The 20981-nt window shown below is 45.7% G+C and overlaps 1 protein-coding gene across 8 annotated transcripts in view; it reads left to right on the forward strand.

Moving 5' to 3' along the window:
• LOC135918272 (uncharacterized) overlaps positions 1 to 20981 on the forward strand; it is a 153946-nt gene that overhangs the window by 45091 nt on the left and 87874 nt on the right. For all 8 annotated transcript variants that reach the window (XM_070532833.1, XM_070532832.1, XM_070532835.1 and 5 more), the window contains 4 exons: positions 6055 to 6321; positions 12295 to 12732; positions 16570 to 16777; positions 20073 to 20220. In XM_070532833.1, coding sequence (XP_070388934.1) covers positions 6055 to 6321; positions 12295 to 12732; positions 16570 to 16777; positions 20073 to 20220 — 1061 coding nt within the window. The remainder of the gene's footprint in view (positions 1 to 6054; positions 6322 to 12294; positions 12733 to 16569; positions 16778 to 20072; positions 20221 to 20981) is intronic.

The following is a 20981-nucleotide window of genomic DNA, read 5'->3' on the forward strand; positions in this document are numbered from 1 at the left end:
AGCTACGTTGGAGGATCCGGAAACATGGCTCGAAACCTTCAAAAGATCTAGGCCTTGAACAACTGGACCTCCGAGGATAAGCTACGACATAGTTACTTCTCCTTGGAAGACGCCGTGAGGACTTGGTTCCGCAGTAACCCCTTGAGAACGTTCACGAGCGTTGTCCGAAAGCAAAGGGCCGAAGTTCTGCTGGAAAACCGAGAGGAACTATCCAATGCCACCATCGCCATCTTCACGGAAGAGATGGGCGCGCCAACTTGGAAATGTCCGAAGAGAAGAAAGTCCGTTTCCTGATGCGTGGCGTAAAGCAAAAACTTTTCGCCGGACAGATGCGCAACCCACTGATGACCGTAGCTGAGTTCGTGACACAGCCACCGACGAATGAGAAAACGCTAGAAATGCGCACTAGGCATCATAACCTCCAAGTGCTCACGCCGCAGTGCCCCGTCCAAGCAATGGGCTCCGGTGACCCCCTAGCAATCATCAGGGCAATTGTGCGCGAAGAACTGCGCAAGATGTTTCTGTCGCACACACTCAGGTATCCTCAGTCACTGACATCTTCAAGGACAAAATTCGACGATCACTGGGCGTTTCCGAATTGCAGCCCGAATTGCCGCTCTGCGAGCCCTTATCCGAAAACCTAAAATCAGCGATCGATGTAGGCGCAGTTGCTGTTCATCGAACTGACGAAGATCCTCCGCTGCCGACGAAGACCCCGAAAAGCAGCCGCCAAATCAAAGAGACGCCGTTATCCCGACGAAGCCTGGGAGCAAGGAATACACCGACCATATTCCTGACGACGTGACGTACACTCCAAACGTCAACGCGATGCAACCGTGATCCGACGTCAAGACCTAACTGCAAAGCAAGGCAAAGGACCCCTAACCTCGACGTGCTTATCGACGGCCATGCACTCAGCGCCTTAGTGGACACAGGAGCCGACTACACAGTTATCAGTGTATTGTTCGCCGCCGAGCTGAAGAAAGTCAAGACTGCATGGGACAGCCCTCAAATTCGGACAGCTGGAGGACACCTCATAACGCCAACGGCAATATGCACGGCAAGAATTACACTACATGACCGAACCTACCGTGCAATGCTCGTTGTCCTGCAACAGGGCTCGCGAGACGCAATTCTCAGCATGGAATTCCTGAACCAACACGGCGCTATTATTCACCTGATGTCGAAATCGATAGCACTGTCCACAGACCAAATGATACCAACGTGAAGGCCTTCCAGTCAGCGGGCCTTGAATGTACTTGAGCACCAGGTCAGCAAACCGCCTCACTGCAACTTTGTCATTTCCGTCGGCAGCGAAACGCCCGCAGACGTAGAAGGCGTCATCGAGGGACAGCAACATCTACTGCTGGAGCGTGAAATTTGCGTCGCAAGAGCGATCGCTCGACTGCACGGGGGAAAAGCGAAAGTGATGTTCACAAACTTGAGCCAGGAGTTCAGGCACATGGACAGGGGCATGACTATTGCATACATGGAATACATTGTGGAAACCAGCAATGCTTTCGCCCTCTCTGATTCTGCCAAATTTACCCCGAAAGCCACAGTTCCCGAACCGGCCTTCGACATAAATCTAAGTCTCCCCTTGAGTAAACAGCCACAGCTCATAAGTCTTCTCAGACGATACAGACTGCTTTTCGACGTCGTCCATGGTTCGACAAACACAAGTTGCAAAGCATCGCAGAATAACCGAAGCGTGCGCTCGACCACTCCGCCAGTGTTCTTATCGAGGTTCAAAGCGAGAATGCGAAGCTATTAGGAAACAAGTCGAGGAAACGCTGAGCGACGATATCATCCAGCCGTCGAAAAGCCCATGTGAATTTCTTGTAGTCTTCGTGAAGAAAAAAGGACGGAACCTTACGTTTATGCGTCAAACATTGTCGACTGAACAAGATAACGAAGAAGGAGGCATACCCCCTCCACGGATAGACGGATTGGATCGGCTTTGCAACCCTAAACACTTCTCGTCGATGGACCTTAAGTCTAGCTACTGGCAAATAGAAGTCGACGACAGAGATTGCGAAAAGACCGCCTTCATCACGCCGGACAGCCTCTATGAGTTCAAGGTTATGCCACATGAACTGTGCTCATCGTCTTGGACATTCCAGCGCCTGATGGACACAGTGTTAACAGGATTGAAGTGGCAGACCTGTCTTGTTTACTTAGATGAAGTCGTTGTCTTCGCTGGAAATTTCGATGTCCACTTTCGGCGGTTTGCAATATTACTAGAGGCCATCAAATCATCAGGGCTCACTTTAAAGCCGGAAAAATGCCGCTTTCCTCACAATGTGCTTTTACTCCTTGGCCACGTCATCTGCAAATCTGTAGTCTGCCCTGACCCGCAGCAGACAGCTGCCATCGCAATGTTCCCGCAGCCCATCTACAAGAAGGCAGTGCGTAGATTCCTTGGCATGTGTGCGTACTACAGGCACTTCGTCAAGGACTTTTCACGTATCGCTGAGCCACTGACACGTCTAACTGAATGTGTTGTCGAGTTCAAGTGGGGAAAGCCGCAGGCCGACGCATTTCAAGAACTCAAACGACGCATGCATTCGCCACCGGTACTTGCGCACTTCCCCGAGCACGTCAATACCGAAATCCATACTGACGCCAGTAGCCTAGGCCTCGGTGCCGTCCTAGCGCAAAAGAAAGACGGACTCGAATGGGTGATAGCTTACGCTAGCCGGTCACTGTCAAAAGCGGTATGCAATTATTCTTCGACCTAAAAGGAATGTCCCGCCGTCGTTTGGGCTACAGCAAAATTTAGCCCTTACCTACAGGGCAGGCCATTCACAATCGTCAGGGGCCATCACACGTTATGTTGGCTAGCGAATTAAAAAGGACCCTTCACGACGGCTTGCGCCGTGTAGCCTCAGACTACAAGAATATGACATCACTGCAATCTACAAGTCTGGACGAAAACACTGATGCAGACTGCCTATCACGAGCTCCCATTTACCTGCCGCCTCAATATAACGAGGATGACGAAGCCTGCCTTAGAGTAATAAGGGTGGAAGACTTCGCAGAATGAGGGGGCTATAACGCAAAACTATTCCAAACCTTTCAATTCCAATTCTGCAATGAGCCCTCTGCGATTGGTCAAAACTTTTTTGGACCCCCCCCCCCCCTCCGTTTGTCTGTCGCGAGACGTCACAAAATCTGCCACAGCTCCCCATCTGATATGACGTGTGCACACTGATTATGCATGATTTGACTGCAGAACAGAAAAAGAATGTTACTTCTGATTCGACGCCTTTTTGCCATCAGCGCTCAGCTGTTGACCAAAAGTTTTCAGGCTGCGCCGACTTCACCTGTTTTTCACGCGGCGTCACATACCCGCAAGAACTCACCACGTCAAAGTGACGTGTACGCGTTCAAGGTGCATTATTATGCCGAAAAAAGTAAATATTTTTCTAAATAGCCACAGGCTGCCCCGTTGCGAAATGAATAAAAGATGGCTGACGCCAATCTCTCAGACACTGGCTACTGACACCTGCAGGAGAGCATAGGTTTATTTGCATATAACAAGTTTTTGCGTGCCGGTGTAACGTTTTCGAGCACTTTTGGGCACGTTTACGACCTCGTTCTGCCAACTCTTCCTTGCTGGTGATTTCCTTTAGCGTCATCCTTAAGCTTCCGTTGCAAGCACCGCGATTTTCGACCAGCCACCGCAAGCTAAGTAAGCGAAAGCGGACCAATCGTAGACGCCGGCATAACATTCTTCATCCAGTTATCAATTTGCAGTGCAGTGGCTCGGCCCCATCGAAACACTCTCCACTTGAGCGTGCTCCTCGCCTCTTGTCAGCCAATTAGATAAGACAACCCGCTCAGTGTTGGCAATTCGTTTGTCAAGCAGACAAAGGTGACCTCCTATGAACGAGGAGAGCGCTTTATTGTTCTCTCCAGACAACGCTACGGGTGCCCGCCGACACGTTGTCGCTTCTAAACAACCCACTCATGAAGAAAACTTCTCACCACTCCGCACCAACTACCTTCTTGTTGTTCCCTCAGCGCAGCGTCCAGTCGTACTGGAAGCCCTACATGAAGATGCGACCTCTGGGCACCTCGGATTCTACCAGACGCTATCGAGAATGCAGTAATAGTATTACTGGCCGCACCTGACCACCGACGTCGCCCGTTACGTCAAGACATGCCAAGACTGTCAGTGACGCAACACAAGGCCAGCGGGATTACTGCAGCCGATCAAGATAACTTGCCGATCATTTTAGAAACTCGGGATGGACTTGTTGCGACGTTTTCCGGCGCCAACATACGGAAATAAGTGGATTATTGTAGCGACGGACTATCTCACCCGCTTCGCTGAAACTAAAGCTCTACCGAAAGCCAGCGCAGCCGAAGTGGCAAAATTCTTTGTCGAGAACATCCTGCTGCGACATGCAGCACCAGAAGTCCTCATCACCGACCGAGGAGCGGCCTTTACAGCGGAGCTCACTCAAGCCATTCTTCAATACACCCACACAAGCCACAGGAGGACAGCTGCCTACCACCCCCAGACAAATGGTCTTACAGAGCGCCTGAATAAGACCCCTGCCGACATGCTCGCAATGTACGTCAACGTGGGGCGCAAGACGTGGGATGTGGTCCTACCGTACGTAACGTTCGCTTACAACACGGTGGTGCAAGAAGCAGCACACATCTCGCCGTTCAAGCTGCTTTACGGCAGCAACCCGACGACGACTCTGGACGCCATGCTGACGTACGTCACCGACGAAGAGAATGTTGACATCTATCTCCAACCCTATCTCAAACGCGCCGAAGAAGCGCGACAGCTCGCCCACCTGCGAATCAAGAACTAGCAGAGGACCGATAGACAACACTACAACCTTCGAGGACGGTACCTCGAGTGCCACCTCGGCGATTGTGTTTGAGTTTGAAACCTGATACGCTGACAAAGGCTCATCGAGAAGCTTTACGGCACTATTTCGGTCCTTACAAGATCGTCCGACACATTGGTGGACTCGACTATGAGGCCGTGGCAGACGGCGTTTTGGTATCACAGGACGTCGCCCACAACCTGAAATAGTCCATGATGTGCAACTTAAGCCATTCCACCAGCGCTAACGAACTTTGGGACTTTGCATATCTCAGCATTGGACTTCCTTTGGGTTTGTTCCTTTGCTGTTTCGTTACTTTTTGTTAGTAAATGTGCTTTTGTTTTTCGCTATCCTTTTAGTTTACAGCATCGGGACGATGCTTTTTAAGAGGGGGCTAGTGACACGTTTACTTGTTTATCAAATGAGCACGTTTAATCGTCTAACAAATGTTATAGCTCAGCGCGGGACGCGCCTGCATGTAACGGAGGTTTTTGGAATGTTATCGATGATTCTATCTGCTTGCTCTTGTCGCCGAATTTTGTATAATCTGATTGCATGCATGTGCGACGCGAATAGTGTAGAACGTTCAGGAAGACACCTGGGCTGCTGTGATAACTCTGGAGCTTCGATGGTTTGTGTATAAAAGCCGAGGCACTAGGCCTGTAGATCAGATTTTCTCATCGATCGCCGAATGTTCGCCGCTGTCACCATTCTCTGAGTGAAGCCTCTTTTTGAGGGCACAATTTCGCCTAATAAAACGGTCGTTTCCTTATTCCCAGTTTGGCTGCTTTTTTCACCGTCACTACCATGTGACAATATGAAGGGGAACTTTGAAATTGTTTTCATGAGATCGTAGCGGTTAAACAAGCAACCCATTCATAAAAGGTCGCCGAGAGACTAAACGTTCCACGGCAAAGCTGCTTACAGCAAATAACGATACCAGCTTAAAGTTAACAAATCGCTAGTACTTATTCCGTAAAGACGAGTTCTGGGCTCTCTTTCACACTGCGCACGACTGTACCTGTTGAAAGCTGTATTTATTATTTGCCACCGGACCGGGTAATATTGCCGTACGCGCAGCTGCTCCCCCTACAATCGCGTAACTATACGTTATGACTTGGTACCCATGAAGGAAAAAACCAGTCAAAAACACAAAGGACAAGAGGAGAGGTTCACACCACAACGACTGGACTATCAACTGCAGATGGAGATGACGACAATAGCGACATCAGCGGTGGTGGGGACGGTAGCAAGAACAGGCCTGGCCCTCCGGTGTATAATGAAGCAGGGGTCGGACGAGACAACCCTCCGCCCACCACATTTGCACCACCCCTGCCAGCACAGGGACGGATTCCTCAGGCACCAGGGCCCATGCCTCCGGTACCGGCAACAATTCCTCCAGCACGGCGAACCACTCCGCCTAGTCTGCCGACAGCAACACCGCAAGCGACGCGAACGCAGCCATCCACAGGTAAGTGCCAGGTCTCTGACCTCCGAGCCACCAACATGTTTAAAAAACCTCCGTCATTGAATGCACCGCATATCTGGGTCACTGGCAATCACGTTTGCTGCCTAGGCCGAGATCGAGGGCTTGATTACCTACAGCTGCGATCGCATTCCTAATGAGGCTGAAGGCGAAAGCCTTCCTATACGTACACCAGCGCATTCGCATGGAAATCATGCGCCCAGTACAGAACCCGAGGTGGTATCTGGCAGCGTAGGTGCTCGATGCGGTTTGGTGCGGGGAACACAATCAAGCGATCAGTCAGTGAATCCCACTTAAAATATGTGAGTTCCCCAGGTGCGCAGTAGCCGGAGCTGACTTTTCCTTCTCCTTTAAGAACTAATTTCACTCTACCGATTGGCGTGATCAGTGCCACGCACGTGTCTGGAGGAGGGCAACCGGAGGACGTATTTTAAGAGTCGTGATCGTGGCGCCCGGTAGTTGAAACTGGACTGCATCTACACGCAGCCCTGATAACACTTATTTGTGTTATGAGCAGTGGCATAAGAAAATCTCTTTCTGCTACTACATTGCCCGCTCCGGATTGCATATCCAAGTATTGAAATTTTACAAAATAGGTGAATTTGTCAGTGACATTGGTGAAATTCCATCAGCAAATCGTTTTATTTCCAGCTGGAATTCTTCGGAGCCTATTTTTTTGTTGTATAGCCTAAATACAATGTATTACCAGCAACTACGTACATGCGTTATGTACACCAGTTATATACGGGCGAGCCAAATTGCCTCGTATTTGTTTTAATTGATCACTGACTTTTGGCGTCGTTCCTTGGATGTTTTTATCTTCTGTTACATTTGTAAACGTCGTGCTTCACACGAGGCAGTTTGAGTTGCTTTAGCGCTAGATATCATGACGGTAGACGTTTCTACAGTGCTTCCTGGTGGGTCTTTGCGGCCAGTACGCTATTTAGGATAACCAGCAGCGTTGCCACCGCTGATAGTCCGTATGATAGTCCGTGCCCCCTTTTTTAAAAAAAAAAAGGTGAAATTGTCACTTTTGGTATAAAAAGGCTCAACCTATACTTTAGAAATAAAAATTTTGTTATATATTCAAGTAATAAATCTACGAAGAAACTCCACTGGAGTTTTCTAAGTATGTATAAGCATTGTGCCAGTTGCTCTTCTCGACGCAGCCCGTAGTGAATATCAATCTATTCAAACTTGACCCGATCATTAGAAAACTTATGAACCCTTATAGTTCATTATTAACCTTATCGGTCTCGATCGGACCCTAATCAAACTTTATCGCCTGTTATATCGACTCAATCCGACACTTATCAACCATTATCGGTAGTGGTCAACATTATCGAAATCATTCCAATCTTTTCGAGCCTTATCTATCAACTTTATCGGAAATCATTTCACCTATACCAGCTATTATCCATTCTTGTCCACCTTCTCGGACTCAATGCGACCCTTATCAACACCTATTGGTACCTATCTACCAGAATTGATGCGATTATGAGCCCTTACGCTTCTAACCTAACTATCTGTGTCGAAGCAATATCAATTGTGGTAAAACCCATATAACCCCCTATCAACTTACTGACTACTTATCTGTCAACAATTGACAATTTTGCTGTCTACAAGGCTCCAAGTGGCTCTGCATGTGTTCGTAGAGATTACCTTTCTTCCAACATCACCAAATCTTTCAACAAAGCCTTAAGAGAAACAGTTATTTTCTGACATTTGTTCTGTACTACCGATACAACAAATTCATATGGTTCAGATTTACTAACCTTCTCCAAGTGTTGGTGTTTAGCTGAGTGGGGTAGACAATCGGACTCTGAGCGTGTGGTCCTTGGTTCGAAACTAACCACCACCAAAGATTTTCCTTTGAAATTCATTTTGTTTGATAAATTAATATCACAGTGATTTGTCTTACTCGACAGATGGACGGGTTTCTTCGTTGGGTAGGCAAAGAAATACGTCCAAAAAGAATTCGGAAAGCGACAGGTAAATGCTGAAATAAGACCTTCGCCACATCTGGCACACCGCAGCAGCTTATTAACTGTATACAGCGATGAAGTTTAGTAGAAGTGCGTACAGGAAGTTACATAAGAGAACGGTTGGTGTTCTGGCGTCACTGAATCGGAACAATCGGGAGGGACATAACATGGCAGTCGGACGCTGGCGAAGAAATGCTTAGGCGACAGGGAGAGCCCGCCTTGCGGAATCGCCGTCCCACTGACTTTAGGATCATACATTATGACTAGTAATACTTTATGAAGTTATACAGCCTCCTCTCTCCTCCACTTGATCCGCCATGCCGTGAAACACTCTGGCGTCGTGCTTCTCTAAGTGGAGGTTTAGCGCTAAAGGGCACACAGGACTACCCTGTTGCCCTGCGTTCGCACTTGTATCTACTTTATTTATTTATTTATTTATTTGATACTTTCAACCCCGTTCATGGGGTCACTACAGGGAAGGTGATGTGTCAAGAATACATGATACACAATTTTCATTCTATGTAACAAAAAAAAGACAAGAAGCAAAGAAGAGTGAAACAGTAAAAAAAAATGAGAAGAAAAGTCAACAAATAAATAAATGGTCGTAGCAAATTTAGTATACAAAGTCGCAAAAGAAAGTATCTAGCGCATTTTCAACATCGGCAGACCCCTCTCATGTCGGGAAAAAAGAAGAAACGAACAGCATCAGCACGTGTTCAGTAAGGTTGGATAGCACTGCTATTGTTTAGACGATCGCGTCTCCTTCTTGGAGGTTATAGATATAAATCCTCGTTTACTTTTCTTCACCCTCTCATGATTTTGAAAAGGAACTTTAGACTATGCTTACGTCTGAGTTCCCTCCAGAGACTCTAGCTGGCACGATTTTAACTACGTTGTAACGGACTCCGTGCATCGGTATTTCCGCATCTGAAACGGACTGCCGATTTTTGTATTCTGTCTATTTTTTTCCTTCAGGTCTTTCTGATGAGACCATACTACACAGGTGCACTCCAAGGCTGGTCATACAAAAGTTTTGTAGGCTGTTACTTTCACGTCCCGTGTAGCACATTCCAGCTTTTCCTTTAAAAAGGCATAGTTTTTTGGTTTGCCTTGGAACACATATTAACAATGTGTGAGTGTCATTGCAATGTGGGCATAATACTGGCTCCTAATATTTGAAACAAGCTGCATTATTCTAAGGAACGTTTTCGATGTGGTACATGAAAGCAAGTCCTCTCCTACTTGAGCAAATATGCGCAAATGATGTTTTGCTATAGTTTATTTCCTTATCCAATTTGAAACACCACTCATCTAATGCCTGCAAGCGTCTGTTCAAATTAATTTGGCCACCTTCGCAAGCTATTGGGGAATAAATAAACAATCATCGACAAAACGTTCCATTTTAACAGGCGGCTCTCCCAGTGCACTGATATCACTGGGAAACAACAAAAGCAGTATTGGTCCCAAAAGGGAACCTTGGGGAACCCCCTAGTGCGCAGGTAATGGACTTGAAATGGAATTCTTAATCCTTACATACTGTTGACGCATAGACGAATAGGCCCTGATCCGTTTCATTACTTCTTTAGGTATTCCTATTCTAGCAAGCTTAAAAAGCAATTTACGCTGAGAAACCTTATCGAAAGGTTTTCTAGAATCAATAGTTAATACCGGTGTTTGGAGGTAAGCACCCATGTTCAAGTAGAAATCATGGAGTGTTTCCGTTAACTGTGTCACCGTAGCAAGACCGTTCCTAAATTCATGCTGGTTTGAGGAAAGTAACTCGTTAGTGTAAACAACGTTATTAATATGTTTTGAAATGAAGTATTCGAGGACATTGCAGCAAACTGGCGTCAAGGGTATGGGTCGATAATTGTTTACTTGCCTCCTGTTGCCATATTTAAAAAGGGGGATTACTATTGCATTGCGCCAGTCTCGTGGAAGTGAATGCGTTTTATTTGACTTTCCATATATTATCTGTAAGTAAAAGAAACCCCATTCAGGCTATTGTTTCGAAACTTCAGTTGATAGACCATCCGGGCCAGTTCCCTTCTTCCCGTGTAATTCAACAAGCAATTGTAAAACGCCTTCACGGCTGATAATAACTGGTTCCATGGCGGTCCTCATATCGCCGTTGATGATGATGATGATGATGTATTTTCAAAATCATGAGAGGGTGAAGAAAAGTAAACGAGGATTTATATCTACAACCTCCAGGAAGGAGACGCGAACTGTCTATTGTATAAACAGACTGAAAGACGCGATTGAAAGTATCAGTTAGAAAGTCTAAGTCTATACCTCTAATTGCGCTGTACTAACTAGCCCACCACTCTGTTATCTGGAACTTGTCCACTACTTTGATGATACCAATAACACTGCTGCCACCTCACGGAAATCATCCTGGGCACCCATGCGCCTGAGATATTAAGTGCAGCTCAATGTGCAGGAAATATTTCAGCGTGGAGGATTTTAAGGAGTCACTATACTGCCCATGATCATACTGGCATTCATGCGCAAATAAACGCCAATCAAGTAATTAAAGGTGCGGAATAGGCCCACGTGAAGCAAAGTTCCTCAGAGAGATGGGTCTCATTGAGATATTTTACTTTTCGGACTTTCGCGTGTTTTGTGTATTGCAACGTTTGGCGCCTTAGTCGGAGAATGGATGATGACGTTATTAAAATGAGGCTTGAACAGTTTTTTACTCAGCCAACGTGAGCAGTGAAATTCCTAAATATTTGCCACACCTACAGCACTGTGAGCCATTGTTCTGCAGAAACGACTCCCCCATGACGTCACTGTGAAGCCGTAATCGGGGCCACCAGTTTGTCAAGGATTTTGACGTTTTTCTAGGCTCGTGATTGAGGGAATATGAATTCTACACAGCAATCCATCTTCTGGTGCTGGAATGTTTGCGTTGACGTCGCCTAAATGAGTGCATTGACAGAATGTATTAGAACAATGTAGCTACATGACATGATGCAACATGTACCCTGCACGCCAAGCCTGAAAGCGTGAGTTTTCATTTGCTAGTGAATAAGCTCTGATTATTTCTCCTATGTAAGTATGCCCGTATTATGCGCCTCCAAGCTTTCGTTAGCATAGCTTATAGGCAAGCAACCGATTCTGGTCATGATATTAAGGACGACGGCATCGACCCGGTAGCGTAGGTTAGCAACCCGTTTTCGTGATGTACCGGAGGCGTAGGCTAAGAGCGCAAGCCTATAAATGGCGCCCGACATCTAGCCCACTAACCTAAATCCTGCAGTATGCTGCGCATCTTCGTCGTGCACTGTACCTCCCACTTTCTCATATCCATCCGTTGTTGTATCATGGACGCTCTGCCAAGCAAACACCTCCCCTGTTTATTCAACAGCCTCTCTCTCTATCTCAAATGAAGGGTCTCTAAAAGTATTTCGCAATTGAATCGCCCGCCAATCTCTCTTATGCATAGTGTGTGTTTATTAACTGCCAAGTTTATGTGAGTCGACCGCACAGGCTATGTGCAACAAGTCATTCTGTATCAGGCTGCAACTCGGGGTCCTTGTGACTTTCTTCTCTTACTGAGAAATGTACCCATTGTAGGGGTCAAATTTTTTATAAGCAAATTTTTAGGTTATTTTTCGTGTTCTGGGTTTAATTTTTTAAGATAGATTTGATTCACTCAAAGTGTTGTCTGATAAAGTTAGCATTTACAAATATTACAGGTAAGGTATGACCAGAAAGATGGCGAAGTACATTCTTCATTGTGTGAATTATACGTTCCTGACGCATAAAAGCCTTATTTTGAGAAAGCTTCAAATCGTGTGTTGTCGATTAAACGGCGCAGGCCTGCAGTACAGTTTAATGCACTCTTAAAAGGCAGCACAGTGCTGTGCGGCCTTCGAGCATGGCTCATGACGCACGACAAGCGAGAATAGTGTCACGTGTCTGAGGAGGAACGTAGTTTTCACGGCTGTCCTTGTGGTCGCCTTAGGTGTGCCGCCGTTCGTGCTGACATCGGCGATTCCAAGTGCAAAAGGCACGAGCACAAGTCCTTCGACAAAGGCTAAGAAGACCACGACGGCTAAGAAGACCACGACGACTAAGAAGACCACGACCACTAAGAAGACCACGACGACTAAGAAGACCACGACGACTAAGAAGACCACGACGACTAAGATGGCCACGACGACTAGCACCGCCACTATGGCCAAGCATACCACGATAATCCCCAAGACAACCCCCAAGACAACCCCGACGACAGCCCCGACGACAATCCCGACGACAACCTCCACGACAACCCCCAAGACAACCCCCAAGACAACCCCCAAGACAACCCCGACGACAACCCCCACGACAACCCCCAAGACAACCCCGACGACAACCCGCAAGACAGCCCCGACGACTACTTCGACAACCTCCTTGCCGGAATGTAAGCCACGCATTATTTCTCTCGCGCAAGAAACGCGTCGATGCTGGCGAGCTGAATGGTGTATATTGAAAAGTGGCATGGGTCTGAATGTACCAGGCACGTAGCTAAAATCAGCCTTAGAAGGGCTGGTCGCCGCCTTAGGGCGTGCAAGAATGTTGCTCAGAGGTTGCGTCGGTAGGAAAGGTCGTCGCACTAATTTTCCCACCTTTTCAGTTGTTCTTAAGATTTGCAGAAAACGCGCATTTCAGTAGTGCCAAGATAATCGTTATCACGGACTACAGGTGCAGTTCTTGGTGTGTTACCCGACGAGCTGGAGTTATCCTCTGAGCCGGCTCATGCCTGCATATGATTAAAGGAGGAGTGTAGTTAAGTCTCCCTAAAATAGGCAACAAAACAGTTCGTTAGTAGACGTGTTTGTTAGAATTCACAAAATAAACTTTATTTAATATACGGCCCTCTTGTGTGCCATTGAGACCGACTTAGCACTATGAAATAGCGTTGTACCTGGAAATTAGGGCATCAACATGTCCTTCTCTACCTTCATTCTGGGAAATGGTAGCTAGCTAAGCATACGTAATGCAACCAAGCCATGCGAAAGTCGACGTGCGGCTCCGCTCAGTTACTATAATAAATATGGCGACGCGTCACTCACACTTGTTTAACAAAGTTACGCTTTCGGAGGAGCAGTGACAAGAGGCCAACTTTGTTAATCCGTGTTTATTGAATTCGCTTTGCGGAGAAGTCAGGCAAAAACTGGTAAAACATGCTGAATCTCTTCGATGGTCAGAACGACATAAACGACGTATAAATACTACTTACTGTTTCTTTTATATTTATGTTTTGTCTCCGCTGTGCAACGAGTAGGTTATCCACTGTATTGATGTGGCGAAGTAGCAAGCGTGTTTGTTCCCCACTTCTCTAGGTTCTTCTCTCTCTCTCTTTTCGTTTTTGAGACGAAGGAAATATGCAACAGTTTACTGCTCATGTGAGCACGCCGCTTGTCAATTTCATATTCAGTAACATAGTTCGGTCGCGGCGAGTGTCCAAGCGTACTCAGAAAATGCGAAGGGTTGCGATCTACCGAAAGGCCAATGATGGTGAAGGCTTAAGTGGCAATGTATATTGAACACCCCTTATCCTCACTGGGTTGAACACGGATCTTTTGTATTCCGCTGCTGAGTTAGCCCCAGTGGCCGACAGGAGGACGCTGCAGTAAAGAACACAAACGTCCGTGTTTTATCAGATGTAAAATGTGGTCATTCTTTCATTGAGCAAAGCAGTGAGCCGTTCTAAGCGAAGTTTTGTTAATGAAGGAAATTACTGCATTTAATCTAAGCAATGTTTGGCAGCTCTTCGTTTATTATTTAGTCTGTCAAGCCTTTTGCCACAGACCAATGAAAATTGAACGAAGTTACCAAGGGCCGAGTTTGAAACCTAATAGCTTCAGAGCATGAAGGCGCCGTCATTTACTACACTGCGTTTGCAGTCGACGTAAATGCTTCAATTGTTATTTATTGACACACATATCACAGCCCTTCTAATCCCATATTGCTTACACCGTCGTGCAGTTTAGATGTCCCACAAATATTCAGCAAATAGAATTGATGCATTGATCTTTGCTAATTTTGTTGCACAGCAAGAATTTTTATTTGCCGTTAAAGAATGGCTTCCCAATATTCTTTACTGATCGTTCATTTTTGTGACGCAATTTAGGTCTTATAATGAAGGAGCTGCTTCCAAGACTTGCCGGAGTGTGGTGTTGCCAACTAACTTCAGTAACATCTATTTGCTTCTCAGGAAAAGTTATCATGTCGTGTTTCAAGTATTCCGAATGACGAGTCGCAGACCGGGCCACATTACAAATTGTAGTTATGAAAAAGCAATTCAGAAAAGCCGTCTAGAAATCACTTTACCAAAATAATTTGCCAACCCAGATTATTTGTGTAAAAGAGAGAAGAAATAAATCTATGTTATTGTAACACCACGAAGTGAGCGTGACTGCCAACAGGATACGCCCTTTCCCACTGACGGAAGTAGCGTCCTGAAGCGACGCTCCTTCTCCGCTTTGCTCCGTACAAGAGCCAATGGACCACGTCGGGTTCACGGGACGAGCTCCACGTGCTCTTAATGCGCAACATGCTTTTCCTCTTTCTTTGCGGCAGGCAGATTGGTTCGCGTCTCTTTAATAAAAAGAAAATAAGGTGTGAGCGATGGTGGGCTCGAGCGTCTGCCGCAAAGCACAGCAGCCCGGTGCTCCGACCGCGACCGCACCCATACTTATCTCGTTCCAAAGGCAGCCAGCTTTTTGTGACCATTGGCACGTGCACCACGTGCCACTTCCTCCTCTTCTTAGCCTGTGGGAGCTAGCCCTTCGAGGCCCTGCGTCAGAATACATTTCCTCGGGGACCGGCCCACTTTCCTCCAGCACTTTCGTCATAGCAGTACACGCTACGTAGAAACTGTGGCACGATGCCACCTTCATGATCGCGCAAGTTCGTCCGGTTTTGATATTTCTTCGCCGGAGTACAAAAGCCCTTGGTACACATACCACTTGACATAGCCAAAGATGCGTACGACTGCGTGAGCCGTAGTTTCTGATGACGTCACAATCCGTGTTACCCTCGTCCCCCACCCATGTAGAATCCAACGATCGTCACGTCGTAAGCTCGCATCAGAGGGCCGGCACACGTATACCTTCGGTGCCACACGATCATCTTCGACGGCGTCATCGTCCTGTTCCTGTCGTAGCACACAACACAAGTAGCGCTCGGAAGCCACACACACTACTCAATTTACAGAAACACGTTGGTTCATTTAGTCGTTGTTTGCCGAACCACAAACGATGCTGAGTAGTCAGGTACGTGTAATACGCATCGCACAACACCTATTCGCGCTATGCGTGGGATCAACACGGTTTTCTTCTCTTTCTTTTTTGTTGCGTAGCGTATTTCTTGCACTGGGGCTGCGCGTTCCGTTGTGGACGACTTACTGAAGTAACGTGTTATGGTGAGGGAGGCTGCTAGAACTGCCCTTTACGTTTGGGCGTGTTGCCTCGGCTCTTCCTCGAGAAGGAGGACGAGCTGCGTTTGGTTTCAAATTTCAGCTTTGTTTGGCGTCGTGCAGCGTTATAGTACTATGCAGATAATACTATGCAGATCGTCAGAGCTTTAAGTTTGCGCTGTGCTTCTCTGTTTAAATTGACCAAACTTAGCTAGGCACATTTTCAAGGGGCATTGAAAAAGGTACCCTTAATGAGTTAAACCTTAGTCAGTTAAAACTGTTGAAGCCTTACATCGAAAGAATCAGCACTTATCGCAAGAAGGAAGGTTTAGCATCCCAGGCAAACTTGGAGTCCAATCTTCATTTTTCTTTAAGTCTGCCCTCAAACCGCGCTGTTGTCGGCATTTATTTGGCGCTAGCGATTGGGCAACTTCTGTAATAGACAGTATCCCAAAAGTTACAAGGCCTACTGTTTGCTTTTACAATTTAATCTTTTCTAATGACAAGGGCTTGAGTAACGTTATAATTATTTTCATCAAAGATTATAAAATCACCGCAATTTGTGTTAGAATTTCAAAAAGCTTTCGCTACTTGTCTTGGCTTTCTGCCTTGTCTTGGTATTAGGCCTCGCAACGTGCTGGAGCTTGCGCATCTAGGTGTTTCACAAGTATAATTTACCATTCTATAAAAAGCCTAATTGCTCTTATAGTTCAGTGCCCTTATTAGTCGTTCGGTAACACCAGTGAGCTTAAAATCTTGCCTCAGAGGTACAAAAAAGTGTTCGTGTAAAAAGTGGCTGCTGCTACATTTGTGATAAATGTTCCGGCCTCATTACAGCAAGAGAAATCATGTGCACCGTGGGCCATTCTGCCGTCGCGAACATCATGTACCCACCCGAAGGTGTCTGCCAATACCTCTTCTATGTCGACGTGATCATCCTGGACCGCAAGATAGTAGCCTCATTAGAGCAGAACAGCTGGAAGCTATTCCAAATGAAGGCCATGAAATATAACAAGGTCAAGTCAGGCATTTCTTTCGACTACAGGTGAGAAGGAAAGATCACAATGAACCCATTTTAATATGCAAGCATTCTTAGGCGACTCCTCCAGGAGACATGCCCGTTGGTCGGTCAGTCTGTTGGTTCGTCCGTAAGGCGTAACACGATGCACTGCATGAATTAAAACCGAATAAAATGAAAAGAAAAAATTCGAAGAAAAACGTTGGCGAGTTTATAACCTACGATCTGATGCTCAGAAGCCAAGGGTTGTGCCGCGATATCTGTGTTAGATAAAAATTATAGAATAGATAAGCATTATAAGGAGTGAAGAGGGGTTAGAAAGGCCTCAATACAGTTGATAAGGGCTGAACGCGCATGGATCACGTACTAAAGAGGGAAAAGGGCTATAATGGTCGAAGAAATTCTGTTGAAGTTGATAAGGACCGATGAGGGTCGCATAAAGTTTGATAATTATGCGAATAATTATGATTCATCCTTGACTGAGCTTCGTTCTGGTCTGCCTCAGGGATGAGTACTAGGGCCCCTACTTTTCCTGATTCATATTATTCACCCGACTTGTTAATTGACATCTCAAATTCACTGGTTTGCTGACAATTGCGTGATATATCGGGAAATAATTACTAACGACGACACTAATGCTCGTCAGTCTAACTTGGACTATGTGATTGATTGGTGTAACACTTGGCTAATGGAACCTAATATTAATAAATCTAAAGTTATGCGCGTGCAGAGGAACACCAGTACTCTTCCTACTTACTATCTAAATGAGATTCCTCTAGAACCCGGTAACTCGTACAAATACTTAGGAGTTCATATAACAGCAAATCTAACCTGGAACCTTCACACTGAGTACATAATAAGCAAAGCTAATAGCATGCTCGGTTATTTATGTCACAAGTTTTCCAAAGCACCACCATCCTTTAAATTATTACTTTACCAGTCATTACTACGCCCTAAATTAGAATACACTGCAGCTGTGTGGGACCCGTACCATGAAAATCTTCTTTACTCAGTGGAGCTTGTACAAAATAATTCAGTCCAATTCATATTTTCAAATATAACCGTGTCGCTAGCATAACATCAAGGACAAAAAATCTCTCTTCCATCACTTGCATCTCGTAGAACAATAGCACGTTTGACACTGTTTCACAAATTTTATTACCATTCCTCCCTTCACAGTAACATCAGTTCTCTACCTCATTACATATCGAGCCGCATCGATTATTGCCATAAGGTCGGACTTCAAACAGGCAACACTAACACTTTCAGTCACTCTTTTTTTCCCGGATCTTCACGGCAGTGGAACTACCTTTCCTGTGAAATTGTATCAATTGTCGACAACAAACTCTTTCGTAAGGCATTAGCTAACATTGTATAATTAGGAATTATTTACGTGTTATTGCATTTACTTGCCATACTTACAAGCGACTAAGGACGACACTGGTTAACACTGTACTAACAGGAATTATAAAGATGCTATTTTGTTTATATTGTCTGTCGTACTACAGGCATTATGCAAGATATTACATAGTACTGTATAATTAGGAATCACTGACACGCTACATTTTTATTTTTCGTACTTCATTCGTACGCTTCCCGTTTTTCCCACTCCCGTCTGTAATGCTTTCGGGCTCCTTGAGGGTACCTTGAATAAAATAAATAAATAAATAAGGTTGATAATGACCTATAAAGCCTGATAAGGGTCACATCGCCTTCGATAAGGTAGATACTGACCGACAAGGTTCGATAACGGTCGGATCATCTTCGATAAGCTTGATAAGGACATACAAGGGCTGATAACGGCAGGGACAATTCCGATACGGCTGATAACGACAGACAAGGTTTGATAAGGGTTTATACTGGTCGGATAAACCGATAAATTAGACTACAAGGCCACACATTTATTGAACGATCTGTTGCTTTGTCAGTCGCGGTAAACAACATGCATAACGCCGTGTGCGTGGAGATGAGCAGAAGGCAAAATGCTTAGGCATATTTCCAAAACTCCGGTGGAGTTTCTGCGTAATTGTTTTCAGTGCATATTCAAAAAGATGTCGGCTGACGTCAGCACACGCATTTGGCACTGGGAGATTACCACGCTGTAATCCATACCTAATTTTTCGCAATTTCAGCAATTGTACCCCGTTTGCTCTTGGGCAACAAATATGCGATACGATCATTGCGCGGCATAAAAGAAAAAACTCCCGCTGCCAACATTTAAAGTTTAGCATAGGCCTCACTACTTTACTGCACTCCGGAGCTGCTGCTTTTCAAGAAGTATGGTATTGCAGGCAGTTCAAATTGCTACCGCACTTTCTCAAATTTAACTGCATTTTGGACAGGTCTCGCACTATCTAGCACTGTCGGGGTCAATATAAGTTGCAACATGAGAATCCATGTTTATAGTCGGTGCAGGCGCTGCTATACATTGTAGGTATGGTAGCATGGTAGCAACCTGTTTAGAAGAGAAATGGCACCACTCGTTTTTATCATCGAAGAACTGATGGATGTATGCCGTGTCAGAGCTCATATTGAGTACTATGGTATGCTCGTTCTGGTCGACCAAAACGGAGTGAATGAACTCCATATCAGAGGACATAAATGTATGCGAAAATTGTCGGACTTAAATATCAATATTCGACGCGCACTTCGTTCCGCTAGGGCGTTGCGAATGCTGCTGTTGCTGTATGTCTCTTGCATCATCACAGAAATCGTAGATCGAACATGCCCTTATTTTTATATTGTCATACACTTGAGAACGCGCCTAGGAGAGTGTTTTGAAAATCGCGACGTTGTGTTTCAAAATGCCACAGGAAGCAGCGCCGTCACGATCGTATGGAATAGCCTTGACAACACGACGTCTTCCCGAGGAACAAAAATGACAGAAGCTGTGAAACTGTCCATGTTTGGTAGTGAATTGATGGCTCTACTAGAGAGCAGAAATTGTCAATAAAGAAAAAAAATCGAACATTACGATAGTCCTTCACTTTATCACTGAAGATGGAACGGCTGCTTTGTGTGCAAAAATGATGATGAGCATCTATTTTTATTTGGTCGAAAAGTAACACTTGGAGGTAAGCTCGCTCCATCATGACAAGTTCGCATAAGTAGCGTTGAAGTGTTGATAGCAAGCCAGGCAACTGGAACTCAGAAAAAAAATTTACAGCCAAGAAACATGACACCTACAGCTTACTCTTTGTAAACTGTACGATCCTAATAGATCATAATAGCCAGTAGAAGCCGATAAAAGGCTTGCGAAAGCTTTACAACTTTCTAGAAAGCTATGTGACTTCTCTTGGGTGCGGTTTCTAATTTGCTGCAGGTACACCACATCGAAGCTGCTATCTGATGCCAAGGACGAACTTAATAGGCTGGCAACGAAGAAGATTCAGAGCTACGGCGTGCTGAATATTGTCACGAAGCCGGGAGATTTTGCCCAAGCTGTGCAATCCATGGAGCCAGTTGTAGCAGTAAGTGCGAGCGTACCTATTTTACGTTGCAGCAGATTTTAAGGTTCGGATTACCGCTTAGTATATTCAAATTGCCGAGTGGAGAGGCCGATTACTTGCAAAAATACGTGAAGGGGCAATTCTTGATAATATTATTTTCATTTCATCACTCAACCTTACTGGGGATGTACGCACAATACGGTAATGAAAATAAGATTTGAGCACCAATTCAGTACCGGCTACGCAGGCTTTGCGATGCGGTTAAAGAGTTGCTGACGACAGACCTGGCTACATTTGCTGACGCTTGGCAGGGCCTAGTCCATTTCTAGTGTATCACAAGTGGTGACTAACATCGCGCTCCACTTAGCGGTGAATAAAGTGCAGGTTCATTGTCGCCACTGCTGCGTAGCACATTTGCGTGATTCTAGTGAGCCACTGATTGTAGGTATACTACCGCCCAACTATGGATAAATATAGTCAGTGCCTTTCCACTCAGGGAAGAAGGATAACCAGCGAAGCACTTTATGTGAACACCTTAATGGCGAACTGCTATCTTAAGGGTCGGGCCACGTATAAGAAGTGCTTAACGCCTGCTTCACCTCTGCCTTGGGTCAGCCTGGCATTGCACTGTCTTCAGGAACGGCCCACGTACGGGGAAGTGCTTAGCGCCTGCATCACGTCCGCCGCGGGTCACCCCGGCATTTCACAATCTTTGCGATCAGCCCACGTATAGGGAGTTTTGTGTCTACACACGGACACGATCCTGGGGGAACAAGCCTTTA

The sequence above is a fragment of the Dermacentor albipictus genome, chromosome 2 (assembly GCF_038994185.2).
Source record: "Dermacentor albipictus isolate Rhodes 1998 colony chromosome 2, USDA_Dalb.pri_finalv2, whole genome shotgun sequence".
NCBI lineage: Eukaryota > Metazoa > Arthropoda > Arachnida > Ixodida > Ixodidae > Dermacentor > Dermacentor albipictus.